Source organism: Salmo salar, chromosome 09 (assembly GCF_965601325.2).
Source record: "Salmo salar chromosome 09, fSalSal1, whole genome shotgun sequence".
Taxonomy (NCBI): Eukaryota; Metazoa; Chordata; class Actinopteri; order Salmoniformes; family Salmonidae; genus Salmo; species Salmo salar.
This window is the reverse complement of record NC_138299.1, coordinates 42,086,502-42,104,413: the sequence shown is the minus strand read 5'-3', so window position 1 is coordinate 42,104,413 and position 17,912 is coordinate 42,086,502. Positions and strand designations below refer to the sequence as shown.

Sequence of the window (17,912 nt, the reverse complement as noted above, 5' to 3'; positions counted from 1 at the left end):
AGATCGAATCCAATGTAAAACATCCAGTAGAAACTGAACAAGATGTTCCTTTTAATTAAACATGAGGACCTTTTGAGTGTGTAGAGTACACCCTAACTCAGTACCACTACACCCTAACTCAGTGTTACTAGACCCTAACTCAGTGTTACTAGACCCTAACTCAGTACCACTACACCCTAACTCAGTGTTACTAGACCCTAACTCAGTGTTACTAGACCCTAACTCAGTACCACTACACCCTAACTCAGTGTTACTAGACCCTAACTCAGTGTTACTAGACCCTAACTCAGTACCACTACACCCTAACTCAGTGTTACTAGACCCTAACTCAGTGTTACTAGACCCTAACTCAGTACCACTACACCCTAACTCAGTGTTACTAGACCCTAACTCAGTACCACTACACCCTAACTCAGTGTTACTAGACCCTAACTCAGTGTTACTAGACCCTAACTCAGTACCACTACACCCTAACTCAGTGTTACTAGACCCTAACTCAGTGTTACTAGACCCTAACTCTGTGTTACTAGACCCTAACTCAGTACCACTAGACCCTAACTCAGTGTTACTAGACCCTAACTCTGTGTTACTAGACCCTAACTCAGTACCACTACACCCTAACTCAGTGTTACTAGACCCTAACTCAGTGTTACTAGACCCTAACTCAGTGTTACTAGACCCTAACTCAGTACCACTACACCCTAACTCAGTGTCACTAGACCCTAACTCAGTATCACTAGACCCTAACTCAGTGTTACTAGACCCTAACTCAGTATCACTACACCCTAACTCAGTGTTACTAGACCCTAACTCAGTGCCACTAGACCCTAACTCAGTACCACTACTCCCTAACTCAGTGTTACTAGACCCTAACTCAGTGCCACTAGACCCTAACTCAGTACCACTAGACCCTAACTCAGTGTTACTAGACTCTAACTCAGTACCATTTGACCCTAACTCAGTACCACTAGACCCTAACTCAGTGTTACTAGACCCTAACTGAGTGTTACTAGACCCTAACTCAGTGTTACTAGACCCTAACTCAGTACCACTAGACCCTAACTCAGTACCACTACACCCTAACTCAGTGTTACTACACCCTAACTCAGTGTTACTAGACCCTAACTCAGTGTTACTAGACCCTAACTCAGTGCCACTAGACCCTAACTCAGTATCACTAGACCCTAACTCTGTGTTACTAGACCCTAACTCAGTACCACTACACCCTAACTCAATGTTACTAGACCCTAACTCAGTGTTACTAAAACCTAACTCAGTGTTAATAGACCCTAACTCAGTGTTACTAAAACCTAACTCAGTGTTAATAGACCCTAACTCAGTGTTACTAGACCCTAACTCAGTACCACTAGACCCTAACTCAGTGCCACTAGACCCTAACTCAGTACCACTAGACCCTAACTCAGTGTTACTAGACCCTAACTCAGTACCACTACACCCTAACTCAGTGTTACTAGACCCTAACTCAGTACCACAACACCCTAACTCAGTGTTACTAGACCCTAACTCAGTGCCACTAGACCCTAACTCAGTAGCACTAGACCCTAACTCAGTGTTACTAGACCCTAACTCAGTACCACTAGACCCTAACTCAGTGTTACTAGACCCTAACTCAGTGTTACTAGACCCTAACTCAGTACCACTAGACCCTAACTCAGTGTTACTAGACCCTAACTCTGTGTTACTAGACCCTAACTCAGTACCACTAGACCCTAACTCTGTGTTACTAGACCCTAACTCAGTACCACTAGACCTTAACTCAGTAGCACTAGACCCTAACTCAGAACCACTAGACCCTAACTCAGTACCACTAGACCCTAACTCAGTACCACTAGACCCTAACTCAGTACCACTAGACCCTAACTCAGTACCACTAGACCCTAACTCAGTACCACTAGACCCTAACTCAGAACCACTAGACTCTAACTCAGTAGCACTAGACCCTAACTCAGTGTTACTAGACCCTAACTCAGTGCCACTAGACCCTAACTCAGTAGCACTAGACCCTAACTCAGTGTTACTAGACCCTAACTCAGTACCACTAGACCCTAACTCAGTGTTACTAGACCCTAACTCTGTGTTACTAGACCCTAACTCAGTGTTACTAGACCCTAACTCAGTGTTACTAGACCCTAACTCAGTATCACTAGACCCTAACTCAGTGTTACTAGACCCTAACTCAGTATCACTACACCCTAACTCAGTGTTACTAGACCCTAACTCAGTGCCACTAGACCCTAACTCAGTACCACTACTCCCTAACTCAGTGTTACTAGACCCTAACTCAGTGCCACTAGACCCTAACTCAGTACCACTAGACCCTAACTCAGTGTTACTAGACTCTAACTCAGTACCACTAGACCCTAACTCAGTACCACTAGACCCTAACTCAGTGTTACTAGACCCTAACTCAGTGTTACTAGACCCTAACTCAGTGCCACTAGACCCTAACTCAGTATCACTAGACCCTAACTCTGTGTTACTAGACCCTAACTCAGTACCACTACACCCTAACTCAATGTTACTAGACCCTAACTCAGTGTTACTAAAACCTAACTCAGTGTTAATAGACCCCAACTCAGTGTTACTAAAACCTAACTCAGTGTTAATAGACCCTAACTCAGTGTTACTAGACCCTAACTCAGTACCACTAGACCCTAACTCAGTGCCACTAGACCCTAACTCAGTACCACTAGACCCTAACTCAGTGTTACTAGACCCTAACTCAGTACCACTACACCCTAACTCAGTGTTACTAGACCCTAACTCAGTGTTACTAGACCCTAACTTAGTACCACAACACCCTAACTCAGTGTTACTAGACCCTAACTCAGTGCCACTAGACCCTAACTCAGTAGCACTAGGCCCTAACTCAGTGTTACTAGACCCTAACTCAGTACCACTAGACCCTAACTCTGTTACTAGACCCTAACTCAGTGTTACTAGACCCTAACTCAGTGTTACTAGACCCTAACTCAGTACCACAACACCCTAACTCAGTGTTACTAGACCCTAACTCAGTGCCACTAGACCCTAACTCAGTAGCACTAGACCCTAACTCAGTGTTACTAGACCCTAACTCAGTACCACTAGACCCTAACTCAGTAGCACTAGACCCTAACTCAGTGTTACTAGACCCTAACTCAGTACCACTAGACCCTAACTCAGTGTTACTAGACCCTAACTCTGTGTTACTAGACCCTAACTCAGTACCACTAGACCCTAACTCAGTACCACTAGACCCTAACTCAGTACCACTAGACTCTAACTCAGAACCACTAGACCCTAACTCAGTAGCACTAGACCCTAACTCAGTGTTACTAGACCCTAACTCAGTGCCACTAGACCCTAACTCAGTAGCACTAGACCCTAACTCAGTGTTACTAGACCCTAACTCAGTACCACTAGACCCTAACTCAGTGTTACTAGACCCTAACTCTGTGTTACTAGACCCTAACTCAGTGTTACTAGACCCTAACTCAGTGTTACTAGACCCTAACTCAGTACCACTAGACCCTAACTCTGTGTTACTAGACCCTAACTCAGTACCACTAGACCCTAACTCAGGAGCACTAGACCCTAACTCAGAACCACTAGACCCTAACTCAGTACCACTAGACCCTAACTCAGTACCACTAGACCCTAACTCAGTACCACTAGACCCTAACTCAGTACCACTAGACCCTAACTCAGTACCACTAGACTCTAACTCAGAACCACTAGACCCTAACTCAGTACCATTAGACCCTAACTCAGTACCACTAGACTCTAACTCAGTACCACTAGACTCTAACTCAGAACCACTAGACCCTAACTCAGTACCACTAGACCCTAACTCAGTACCACTAGACCCTAACTCAGTACCACTAGACTCTAACTCAGTGCTGTTTGGGGTTTTAGGCTGGATTTATGTACAGCACTTTGAGATATCAGCCGCTGTAAGAAGGGCTTTAAAAATGTGATCCTAGATGTCATCACCCATCCCATCTCCTAGATGTCATCATCTCCCCATCACCTAGGTGTCATCATCCCCCATCTCCTAGGTGTCATCATCCCCCATCTCCTAGATGTCATCATCTCCCCATCACCTAGGTGTCATCATCCCCCATCTCCTAGATGTCATCATCTCCCCATCACCTAGGTGTCATCATCCCCCATCTCCTAGATGTCATCATCCACCATCTCTTAGATGTCATCATCCCCCATCTCCTAGATGTCATCATCCCCATCTCCTAGATGTCATCATCTCCCCATCACCTAGGTGTCATCATCCCCCATCTCTTAGATGTCATCATCCCCCATCTCCTAGATGTCATCATCCCCCCATCTCCTAGATGTCATCATCCCCCATCTCCTAGATGTCATCATCCCCCCATCTCCTAGATGTCATCACCCCCCCATCTCCTAGATGTCATCATCCCCCCATCTCCTAGATGTCATCATCCCCCATCTCCTAGATGTCATCATCCCCTATCTCCTAGATGTCATCATCTGCCATCTCCTAGGTGTCATCACCCACCCCATCTCCTAGATGTCATCATCCCCCCCCATCTCCTAGATGTCATCATCCACCCATCTCCTAGATGTCATCACCCCCCCATCTCCTAGATGTCATCATCCCCCCATCTCCTAGATGTCATCATCCCCCCATCTCCTAGATGTCATCATCCCCCCATCTCCTAGATGTCATCATCCCCCCCGTCTCCTAGATGTCATCATCCCCCATCTCCTTGGTGTCATCATCTCCTAGATGTCATTATCCCCCATCCCCTATATCCTAGATGTCATCATCCCCCATCTCCTAGGTGTCATCATCCCCTATATCCTAGATGTCATCATCCCCCATCTCCTAGATGTCATCATCCCCCATCTCCTAGATGTCACCATCCCCCCATCTCCTAGATGTCATCACCCCCCATCTCCTAGATGTCATCATCCCCCCATCTCCTAGATGTCATCACCCCCCCATCTCCTAGATGTCATCATCCCCCATCTCCTAGATGTCATCATCCCCTATCTCCTAGATGTCATCATCCCCCCATCTCCTAGATGTCATCATCCCTCATCCCCTATCTCCTAGATGTCATCATCTGCCATCTCCTAGGTGTCATCACCCACCCCATCTCCTAGATGTCATCATCCCCCCCATCTCCTAGATGTCATCATCCCCCCATCTCCTAGATGTCATCATCCACCCATCTCCTAGATGTCATCACCCCCCCATCTCCTAGATGTCATCATCCCCCCATCTCCTAGATGTCATCATCCCCCCCGTCTCCTAGATGTCATCATCCCCCATCTCCTTGGTGTCATCATCTCCTAGATGTCATTATCCCCCATCCCCTATATCCTAGATGTCATCATCCCCATCTCCTAGATGTCATCATCCCCCATCTCCTAGGTGTCATCATCCCCTATATCCTAGATGTCATCATCCCCCATCTCCTAGGTGTCATCATCCCCCATCTCCTAGGTGTCATCATCCCCCATCCCCCATCTCCTAGGTGTCATCATCCCCCATCTCCTAGGTGTCATCATCCCCCATCCCCTAGGTGTCATCATCCCCCATCTCCTAGATGTCATCATCCCCCATCTCTTAGATGTCATCATCCCCCATCTCATTTACATTTACATTTACATCATTTAGCAGACGCTCTTATCCAGAGCGACTTACAGTAGTGAATGCATACATTTCATTTCATGCATTTTTTTTTGTACTGGCCCCCCGTATGAATCGAACCCACAACCCTGGCGTTGCACACACCATGCTGGCGTTGGCGTTGCAAACACCATGCTCTACCAACTGAGCCACAGGGAAGGCCACTAGATGTCATCATCCCCCCCATCTCCTAGATGTCATCATCCCCCCATCTCCTAGATGTCATCACCCCCCATCTCCTAGATGTCATCATCCCCCATCTCCTAGATGTCATCATCCCCCCCATCTCCTAGATGTCATCATCCCCCATCTCCTAGATGTCATCATCCCCCCATCTCCTAGATGTCATCATCCCCCCATCTCCTAGATGTCAGCATCTCCCCATCTCCTAGATGTCATCATCCCTCATCCCCTATCTCCTAGATGTCATCATCCGCCATCTCCTAGGTGTCATCACCAACCCCATCTCCTAGATGTCATCATCCCCCCATCTCCTAGATGTCATCATTCCCCCATCTCCTAGATGTCATCATCCCCCCCGTCTCCTAGATGTCATCATCCCCCATCTCCTTGGTGTCATCATCTCCTAGATGTCATCATCCCCCATCCCCTATATCCTAGATGTCATCATCCCCCATCTCCTAGATGTCATCATCCCCCATCTCCTAGGTGTCATCATCCCCTATATGCTAGATGTCATCATCCCCCATCTCCTAGGTGTCATCATCCCCCATCTCCTAGCTGTCATCATTCCCCATCCCCCATCTCCTAGGTGTCATCATCCCCCATCTCCTAGGTGTCATCATCCCCCATCTCCTAGCTGTCATCATCCCCCATCCCTCATCTCCTAGGTGTCATCATCCCCCATCTCCTAGATGTCATCATCCCCCCATCTCCCCTCCCGTGCTTCTACACCTGCATTGCTTGCTGTTTGTGGTTTTAGGCTGGGTTTCTGTACAGCACTTTGAGATATGAGCTGATATAAGAAGGGCTATATAAATGAATTTTATTTGAAATTTGATTATTAGGTGTCATCATCTCCTAGATGTCATCATCCCCCATCCCCTATATCCTAGATGTCATCATCCTCCCATCTCCTAGATGTCATCATCCCCCATCTCCTAGATGTCATCATCTCCCCATCTCCTAGATGTCATCATCCCCCATCTCTTAGATGTCATCATCCCCCATCTCCTAGTTGTCATCATCCCCCCATCTCCTAGATGTCATCATCCCTCATCCCCTATCTCCTAGATGTCAGCATCTCCCCATCTCCTAGATGTCATCATCCCTCATCCCCTATCTCCTAGATGTCATCATCCCCTATCTCCTAGGTGTCATCATCCCCCCATCTCTTAGATGTCATCACCCACCCCATCTCCTAGATGTCATCATCCCTCATCCCCCATCTCCTAGATGTCATCACCCACCCCATCTCCTAGATGTCATCATCCCCCCATCTCCTAGATGTCGTCACCTCCCCATCTCCTAGATGTCATAATCCCCCATCTCCTAGATGTCATCATCCCTCATCCCCTATCTCCTAGATGTCATCATCCCCCATCTCCTAGGTATCATCATCCCCCCATCTCTTAGATGTCATCACCCCCCTCCATCTCCTAGATGTCATCATCCCCCATCTCTTAGATATCATCACCCCCCTCCATCTCCTAGATGTCATCATCCCTCATCCCCCATCTCCTAGATGTCATCATCCCCCATCTCCTAGATGTCATCACCCACCCCATCTCCTAGATGTCATCATCCCCCCATCTCTTAGATGTCATCACCCACCCCATCTCCTAGATGTCATCATCCCCCCATCTCCTAAATATCATCACCCCCCTCCATCTCCTAGATGTCATCATCCCTCCATATCCTAGATGTCATCATCCCTCATCCCCCATCTCCTAGATGTCATCACCTCCCCATCTCCTAGATGTCATCATCCCCCCATCTCCTAGGTGTCATCATCCCCCCCAACTCATAGATGTCATCTGTATGTAAATAGTGTTGTTGTCATTATTTTAGTGTTATAATGGTTTGTTATCTTTATTTTTAAATGTTTTTAATTGTTACCTTAATTTATCTTGGCAAATCAATCATGTAATGTAATTATTCTGTTTACATGTGCAAAAAAATCACTGTAGACTCTAAACGCTTATTGAATTATATTTTTTCAGAAAATGAAGAACAATTTGTCCTGGGGGCTAAACATCTATACAGTCTATAAATATACTGAACAAAAATATAAATGGAGGTGAAGAAGCCGGATGTGGAGGTCCTGGGCAGGCAGGGTTACACATTGTCTGTGGTCGTGAGGCTGGTTGGACGTAATTCTCTAAAACGACGTTGGAAACAATTAATGGTAGAGAAATTAACATTAAATTATCTGGCAACAACTCTGGCGGACATTCCTGCAGTCAGTTTCACATGGTCTGAGAGTCCTTTAGGTTCCTTTTAGCAAACTCAAAGCGTGCTGTTATGCCTTTTACTGAGAAATGGCTTCCGTCTGGCCACTCTACCATAAAGGCCTGATTGGTGGAGTTCTGCAGAAAAGCTTGTCCTTCTGGAAGGTTCTCTCATCTCCATAGAGGAATTCTGGAGCTCTGTCAGAGTGACCATCGGGTTCTTGGTCACCTTCCTGACCAAGGCCCTTCTACCCCGATTGCTTAGTTTGACCAGGCGGCCAGCTCTAGGAAGAGTCTTGGTGGTTCCAAACTTGTTACATTTAAGAATGATGGAGGCAACTGTGTTCTTGGTTTTTGCTCTGATATGCACTGTCAACTGTGGGACCATATATATACAGGTGTGTGGCTTTCCACATTTTCATTTTATTTTATTTATTTAACCTTTATTTAACTAGGCAAGTCATGTTCAATCAATTTAATTTACCGCAGGTGGACTCCAATCAAGTTGTAAAAATATCTCAAGGATGACCAATGGAAACAGCATGCACCTGAGATCAATTTCAAGTCTCATACAGTAGCAATCGGCCTGAATACTTTATAAATAAGGTATTTCTGTTTTTATTTGTAATAAATGTGCAAACATTTATAAAAATGTGTTTTCGCTTTGTCATTATGGGGTATTGTGTGTAGGTTGATGAGGAAAAAATGAAATTGATTCAATTTAAGAATAAGCCTGTAATGTATAAAAATGTGGAAAAAGTCAAGAGGTCTGAATACTTTGCAAATTGTCTTGTGAGTGTGCATAGTCAGTGTGAGATAGGATCAGTGCAGATATTCCAGGTAACCATTTAATTAACTATTTAGCAGGATTATGGTTTGGGGTTAGAAACTATCTCTGAGCCTGTTGGTTCAAGAGCCGATGTTCCGGTACCGTTTGACGGATGGTAGCAGAGTAAACAGTCTATGGTTTGGTTGGCTGGAGAATTTTTCCTGCCTTCATCTGACACCACCTGATTTAGAGGTCCTCCTGGATGGCAGGGAGCTCGGCCCCAGGGATGTACTGGGCTGTCCACGCCACCCTCTGTAGTGCTTTGCGGACGAGTGCAGTGCATTTGCGGTGACGCAGGCAGACAAGATGCTCTCGATGGTGCATCTGTAGAATTTTTTGAGGATCCGACAGCCCATGACAAATCTTTTTTGCCTCCTGTGGGGAAAGAGGTGCTGTCGTACCCTCTTCACAACTGTGCGGGTGTGTGTGGACCATGTTCAGTCGTTAGTAATGTAGACGCCAAGGTTCTTGAAGCTCTCGACCCGTCCACTACATCCTTGTCAATGTGGTTGGGGGTGTGCTTTCCCCTCTTTGTCCTGTAGTCCACGATCAGGTCCTTGGTCTTACTGATGTTGAGGCAGAGGTTGTTGTCCTGGCACCACACTGCTAAGTCTCCCTGTAGGCTGTCTCACCGTGGTTGGTGATCAGCTCTACCACCATCGTGGTAGGGCTGATCACCGAACGGAGGGGAGTGCCAGTCGGAGGAACGGAGGGGAGTGCCAGTCGATTCCAGGATGCCGGCTCATCTACCGTGTCTACGCCTGCAGTGTTTTGGTACGCCATGAAAAAAAGGAATGTGGTCCGGTACGAACAAGGGATATGGCTGAGTCGGAGTTAAAGTCGAAATGGACTTTGTGCCAGGTGTGATATCCCTCCTAAACAGCTCGAGGTGTTTAGCAGTCTGGTCTTCTTTCTTCTCTATGGAACTGTTATGAATTTTGTATTGTCGAGTTGTTGTCTACTGTTTCTAAATGCCACTTTAAACGTGTACATGATACTGCATCAACATTTCCGCACGGGGACAATAAAGTCAGTAAAGTAAAGAGGTCACCCTTCTCCGTCAGCACCATCTTGATAATGACTGCAGCAGATTTTCTGTGGTGTTTGTAGCCCGGGATTTTTTTGTATGTTCCAATTTTAATGAACTGCTGCTTAGCAACTGGTAGCAGCTACCTTTTATTGCCATGGGATCCCCATTGCTCCAAAAATGTTTTGTGTTTTCATTATGGCTGAAGCAAAAACTTACGAACAATACTCAGCTGACAATACTCAGCTGACAACTCAGACTCAATATTGAGGCATATGAAAAGTACCTGGCCCAGGAAGCTGCTAGGCCCATCATTATCAGTGTTACAGCTGCCAATCAGACAGCTCCTATGCCTGTTTAAGAAGTTAGCATCATCCTGGTAGCCTTCCTTCTCCCTGTTTCCTGGGTGTGAGGTCTGTGAGCTGCCATGTGTACTAGTCCTGCATGGTTTGTGTGTGTGTGTGTGTGTGTGTGTGTGTGTGTGTGTGTGTGTGTGTGTGTGGTGTGTGTGTGTGGGGGGGGGGGGGGGGGGGGGGGGGCTGCATTGAAGTGATCCAGTAATAGAATTTGATCACTTTTTCATTGATTTCATGACTGGTATCTTATTGAGAAGTTAACTGGGGACAACGCCTCAACATAACCGCTACTTGTATTAGTCCCATCGCTCGCCGAAGTGGTTGGGGTTTGTAACCGCTACTGTAAGCCTGTCCAGCTCTCACTGCGCCTGTTCCGGGAGGTAGTGGAGTGCACTGCGAAGCTGACCTCACCCTTCCCCTGCAACTGCCTCGAGGATAATCAGGACATACATGATGAAGGCTGTTCCAGTCAGTTTTGGGATATTTTTCGGGAATTGTTTTGCATTACGCATGCGAGAATCAATCAACTACAGTTCCCACTAGAGTTATCGGCACTTCTAATGACATCTATGACGCACAAGCAACTTTAATATTGATTTATTTATTTTAAGATGTTTTCATAAAACATGCGGATGGTATGGTGTGAGCCGAGGGAACCTAGTATCTTTGTCAATTAAACATTCCCAGCAGTTATGGCACTTGTGTCTAAATATCGAACTATACATACTGACTTATCTGGAAGGCTTTCATGTTAGCCTTTATCTGAGAGGATGCAGAGGATCCTTCTCCCCGGGTCCTCCGTGTCCTCTCTGCCGCCGTAATGGCTTGCCGGAGAGGCTGCTGCTTCGGCGCGATGAACGATGATAACGCGCGGTTCCTGATGCTGGCGGTGCTGATCATGCTGTATCTGCTGTGCGGCGCGGCGGTGTTCTCCGCGTTGGAACAACCGAAGGAGCGGCAGGCCAAAGAGCGGTGGGCGCAGCGCTTCGAGAACTTCACCCAGAAGCACAACCTCACCCGGATCGATGTGGAGACCTTTCTCCGGTTCTACGAGGAGGCGAACGTCGCCGGTATCCGCGTGGATACACTCAGACCTCGCTGGGATTTTACCGGCGCTTTTTACTTCGTGGGGACCGTTGTGTCGACCATAGGTAAGCTCAGAAACAAAGCCAGAAGGTTCAGTAAACATTGTGGTGTATTGCGGAATGTATCACTTTTAATCTAAATGTACCATTTGAATAATTTAGAATTGGTGCCATAGACCTGTTTCACGTTTACGCGCAATGACGCAGGGATAAGATGACAATAACATTTTGTATATTTTTTTGCATACCTTTTAAAATAATTTAGGAAATTAATTGCACTTTAAATGATATGAAGACTGTAACATCTTGACAAACTGATTAAGCAAATAACCCTTTGATCTTTAACAATGAGAGAGTGAGAATGTAATACTGAATGAATGCAACAACAAAAAATGAGTAGGCAGGCTTGCGATATGATAGGCTATAAAGTATAGTCTAATCAAGGTGGATGAATTTGAATATTAAATAACTGATGAAAAGTGACTTCAGTTTTGCCAAAACTGGCTATTAATTATTCAGGTTATTTATTTTCATTGTAGATATTTATTTTTCTTGTTCTTACTGTTGTTGTATCCAGTAGGCTGTCAACCATTACAAATCAGCTACAGTTAATTAAGGACATTGCCTCCCTCCTGGCGTCCATATTTTCTTTACAGAGTGTATGCATCACAGAGATATAACCCAGGGGCGGCTGAGGATACAGACAGAGGTTTGAAATTGAGTACATGTTGATGCACTAAGGTGGTTTGCACAGTATGGGATAAAACATACCGCTCTTTTCTGAACACTAAGGTTTAGTGAAAATGACAAGCTTCTCAATTTTATGGAACTCTATCCCCATGGTCACGGCATGGTCACGGCTGGAGGACAATTCATACTGTTTTGTGGGGTCTTGTCATAATCTTATTAATTAGATAAGTCAATAACAAACATTTTCTATAGCTGCAAAAAAATATATTTTGTTTCAGAGACCCGACAAAACAACAAAATAATATCAACTGTATATGAATGTTTTTATTATGTTACAGGGTTTGAATTGATTTGTCAGGGACCATGGGCTATTTGAAATGGTACGGGTAATGGTATAGGCTATAGGGTAAAGGCTATATGGTATAGGCTATAGGGTAAAGGTTATATGGTAAAGGCTATATGGTATAGGCTATAGGGTAAAGGCTATATGGTATAGGCTATAGGGTAAAGGTTATATGGTATAGGCTATAGGGTAAAGGCTATATGGTAAAGGCTATATGGTATAGGCTATAGGGTAAAGGCTATATGGTATAGGCTATATGGTATAGGCTATAGGGTAAAGGCTACATGGTATAGGCTATAGGGTAAAGGCTATATGGTATAGGCTATAGGGTAAAGGCTATATGGTATAGGCTATAGGGTAAAGGTTATATGGTATAGGCTATAGGGTAAAGGCTACATGGTATAGGCTATAGGGTAAAGGTTATATGGTATAGGCTATAGGGTAAAGGCTATAGGGTAAAGGCTATATGGTATAGGCTATAGGGTAAAGGCTATATGGTATAGGCTATATGGTATAGGCTATAGGGTAAAGGCTACATGGTATAGGCTATAGGGTAAAGGCTATATGGTATAGGCTATAGGGTAAATGCTATAGGGTATAGGCTATACCGCCATCAACATATAAGATAATTAAAGGTTAGACACAAACAGAAGCCAATAAAGCCATTCCTGTAGCAAGCATCTATTTTCCCTTCCCTCCAGTAGCCTAGTCTCAAGCATGTGCAGTTGAAGCCCTGGGTCTTTCTTTTTGAAGGAGAGGTTGTTTAAGAGACTTGTCTTTCATCTCTGAGGAGCACATCTGTGAGAATGGTAATGAAAACCCCCGTCACTAAATTATAATTTCACTCTAGGGTAAGGAGAAGAGGAGCGAGGAATGAGAGAGAGGAAGAGACAGATGCTTAGAATAAGAGACATCGTCACCTATGGCAACCTGGTTTACTTTATTCTCCTTTACCTTGGAAGTGAACGAGGGATGCATGAGTGGGCTTTTTAGGAACAGACAGACAGGGAGAGGGGGTTAGGTAATGTTAGGTAATTATACTCTCATCAATTTCAATTTAAGGGGCGTTATTGGCATGGGAAATATATGTTTATATTTCCAAAGCAAGTGAAACAGATCATAAACAAAAGTGAAATTAACAATAAAAAATTAACAGTAAACATTATACTCACAAAAGTTCCAAAAGAATAAAGACATTTCAAATGTCATATTGTCTATATACAGTTGTAACGATGTACAAATAGTTAAAGTACAAAAGGGAAAATAAATAAACATAAATATAGGTTGTATTTACAATGGTGTTTTTTCTTCAATGGTTGCCCTTTTCTTGTGGCAACAGGTCACAAATCTTGCTGCTGTGATGGCACACTGTGGTATTTCACCCAATAGATATTGCAGTTATCAAAATTGGATTTGTTTTCGAATTCATTGTGGGTCTGTAATCTGAGGGAAATATGTGTCTCTCTCTCTCGTCCCTCCCCTCTCTCTCTCTCTCCCCCGCCTCCCCTCCCTCTGTCCCCCTCCCCTCTCTCTCTCTCCCCCGCCTCCCCTCCCTCTGTCCCCCTCCCCTCTCCCTCTGTCCCCCGTCTCCCCTCCCCTCCCTCTGTCCCCCTCCCCTCCCTCTCTCCCCCGCCTCCCCTCCCTCTGTCCCCCTCCCCTCTCTCTCTCTCCCCCGCCACCCCTCCCTCTGTCCCCCTCCCCTCTCTCTCTCTCCCCCGCCACCCCTCCCTCTGTCCCCCTCCCCTTCTCTCTCCGGTCAGGATTTGGCATGACCACCCCAGCCACGGTCAGCGGTAAAGTCTTCCTCATCTTCTACGGCCTGATCGGCTGCGCCTCTACCATCCTCTTCTTCAACCTCTTCCTGGAGCGTATCATCACGGTGCTCGCCTTCGTCCTCAAGTCGTGCCACGAGCTGCAGCATCAGCGCCAGGGCGTCGTGCCCCACGATAACCGCAGGGAGGCGTCACTGCCAGGACCCAGAGATAGAGACAGGGACATTCTGGCTGGATGGAAGCCTTCAGTGTACTATGTGATGTTAATTCTCTGTGTGGCCGCTGTGGTGATCTCCTGCTGTGCCTCGGCCATGTATTCGGCGGCAGAGGGCTGGGGATATCTGGACTCGCTGTACTTCTGTTTTGTGGCATTTAGCACCATCGGGTTCGGGGACATGGTGAGCAGCCAGAGGGTTGCATACGATGGGAACCAGACAGCCTACAGACTGGGGAACTTCCTGTTTATATTGATGGGTGTCTGCTGTATCTACTCGCTGTTCAACGTCATATCTATCGTCATCAAGCAGGTGATGTTTTTATGTGGCTATATTTGTTTTATACACACACACACACATTCAGTGCAAGATGGCGAGCTCTAATTGTCCATTCTCTGTCCTTTCCTCGGTCTACTGGCTCTCTCTCTTGCTCTCCTTCCTCACACACACACACCACACACACCACACCACACACACACACACACACACACACACACACACACACACACACACACACACACACCACACACACCACCCCCCCCCGAGTTGGTGGCACCTTAATTGGGGAGGCCGGGCTCAGCAGCCTCCTGTATTACACACAAACCGGCTTCTTTCTCTAGGTATGTGGGTGTTTCACCACTACTATTAATTCATGTCTCTGAATTTCAAAGTTTCATTTCCCCAAAACGCAGACTCTTAACTGGCTGCTGAGAAAGCTGGGCATTCTCTGCTGCCGAGGCTGCTGCCGCTACTGCTCTGCCGGGATCGGGAAGAGACTCCGGCCACGCCGGAACGCTGTGTTGCCCATCAGCACTGGACACGGACACCCCCGGGCACGGCGGACTGTCTCCATAGAAACGGACGCGGTGAACGAGAGCGAGACGGATGGAGGCCGGCGGATGTCTGGGGAGATGATCTCCATGAGGGACTTACTGGCGACCAATAAGGTGAATGTCCCGGGTAAAAAGCATGGTTAAGGTTCACTGTTAGTTTCATTTCTAGTCAAAAGCACCTGTTCTTGTTTATAAATGGAGGGGGTTTATTCACTGTATTTACAGTATCTAGTAGCACCTGGTGTGGCCATGAATTTAAATCAAAGTTTCAGACTGCACCCGATTCATGTTGGTTAGTGTTGTTGTCGTGCAATATATGGAATGGGCCATCTATTGTCTATGTTGTTGAAAATATATTTTTGTATATCCTTTTGGTAAGCAAGCAGTTTTGAGATGCTAACTGTAAGCTGATTTAACTGTCCAAAGAGACAGGAAGCTGATTTAACTGTCCAAATAGACAGGAAGCTGATTTAACTGTCCAAAGAGACAGGAAGCTGATTTAACTGTCCAAAGAGACAGGAAGCTGATTTAACTGTCCAAAGAGACAGGAAGCTGATTTAATTGTCCAAAGAGACAGAAAAGTTTTGCAAGGCTTAAAGGTACACTCAGCAAGATGACGTTGCATGTACAAAGTAAACACAATATTGGGTAAATATCAGCAACAACTAATAGTGTTGAAGCGCGAGGCTAACCTTCTCAGGTGTTTTGGTCCTGTAGATACTGTGTTGTAGCAGCCAGAAGAGCACCCTTGCTCATGATAGACTGCTGTGTGTGACTATGAGAGCTCATATCAATATCTGCAGTGCTGCAACTTCATCTCGCTGAGTCTACCTTTAAAGCAGGTATGTTGTAGATCTTGTTTCTAAACATCTATGAGCCTTTATTATCTAGAGTGGACAGACTACGTAAACAGAAATGGTACCGTAATTCAGAATCTGATCAAATAACATGAGATTTTAGCTCTGAGTTAACAGATTTGGTCTTATCTTTTATCTACATTGAACAAAAATATAAAAGCAATATGTAAAGTATTGGTCCCATGTTTCATGAGCTGAAATAAAATATCACAGAAATATTTCCATATGCACAAAAAGCTTATTTCTGTAACATTTTGTGAACAAATTTGTTTACATTTCTGTTAGTGAGCATTTGTCCTTTGTCAAGATAATCCATCCACCTGACAGGTGTGGCATATCAAGAAGCTGATTAAACAGCATGATCATTACACAGGTTTACCTTGTTCTGGGGACAATAAAAGGCCACTCTAAAATGTGCAGTTTTGTCACACAACACAATGCCACAGATGTCTCAAGTTTTGAGGGTGTGTGCAATTGGCATGCTGACTGCAGGAATGTCCACCAGAGCTGTTGCCAAATAATTTCATTTGTAATTTCTTTACCATAAACTGCCTCCAACTCCATTTTAAAGAATATGGCAGTACGTCCAACAAGCCTCACAACCCAGATGTATGGCGTTGTGTGGGCGAGCGGTTTGCTGATGTCAACGTTGTGAACAGAGTGCCCCATGGTGGCAGTGGGGTTATGGTATGGGCAGGCATAAGCTATGGACAACAAACACAATTGCATTTTATCGATGGCAATTTGAATGCACAGAGATACCGTGATGAGATCCTGAGGCCTCAATGTCGTGCCATTCATCCGCCGCCATCACCTCATGTTTCAGCATGATTATGCACAGCCCCATGTCGCAAGGATCTGTACACAATTAGTGGAAGCTGAAAATGTCCTAGTTCTTCCATGGCCTGCATACTCACCAGACATGTCAACCATTGAGCATGTTTGGGATGCTCTGGATCAACGTGTATAACAGCGTGTTCCAGTTCCCGCCAATATCCAGCAACTTTCACAGCCATTGAAGAGGAGTGGGGCAACATTCCACAGGCCACAATCAACAGCCTGATCAACTCTACATTAAGGAGTTGTATCGCGCTGCGTGAGGTAAATGGTGGTCACACCAGATACTGACTGGTTTTCTGATCCACACTCCAACTTTTTTTTAAGGTATCTGTGACCAACAGATGCATATCTGTATTCCCAGTCATGTGAAATCCATACAAGCATTTCGCTATACTTGCATTAACATCTGCTAACCATGTGTATGTGACCAATAAAATTTGATTAGGGACTATTGAATTTATTTCAATTGACTGATGTCCTTATAAGTACCGTAACACAGTAAAATCTTTTAAACTGTTGCATTTCTATTTTTGTTCATTATAGTTATTAAAGTATCTTGTGAACCTCTTCTCTCCTCTACAGGTGAACCTGGCACTGATGCAGAAGCAGCTGTCGGAGGCAGCAACTAATGGGATCCCTCGGCCGTCCGTCTCCAACCAAAACAGACAAAATGGATTTTCTGGAGGAGTGGGGGCACTGGGCATCATGAACAACAGGCTGGCTGAGACCACTGTCGACAGATGACTGACTATTACAATACTCATAATAATAACTTTATTTTCAGTACAAGCAACAAAGTGCTTCACATCATAAAATAATCTAATAAAAGTACTAACAAAGAAACAAAGACAGGAGGAAGGAGAATGAAACAAGATGATTATTAGTCATCTTCGTGGTAGTCCTCTTTAGCTCAGTTGGCACAGTGATTGGAATGTCAGGATATTGGGTTTGATTCCCGGGACCACCCATATCTAAAA

The 17,912-nt window shown here is 45.3% G+C and overlaps 1 protein-coding gene across 1 annotated transcript; it reads left to right on the top strand.

Moving 5' to 3' along the window:
- The first annotated feature begins 10,885 nt into the window (after nucleotides 1–10,885).
- Nucleotides 10,886–17,679, top strand: LOC106611364 (potassium channel, subfamily K, member 13-like). The gene is made up of 4 exons (XM_014211520.3): nucleotides 10,886–11,451; nucleotides 14,179–14,717; nucleotides 15,098–15,352; nucleotides 17,518–17,679. The coding sequence occupies exons 1-4, from the start codon at nucleotides 11,121–11,123 to the stop codon at nucleotides 17,677–17,679; spliced, it is 1,287 nt and encodes a 428-aa protein (XP_014066995.1). The 5' UTR covers nucleotides 10,886–11,120.
- The last annotated feature ends 233 nt before the right edge of the window (nucleotides 17,680–17,912 follow it).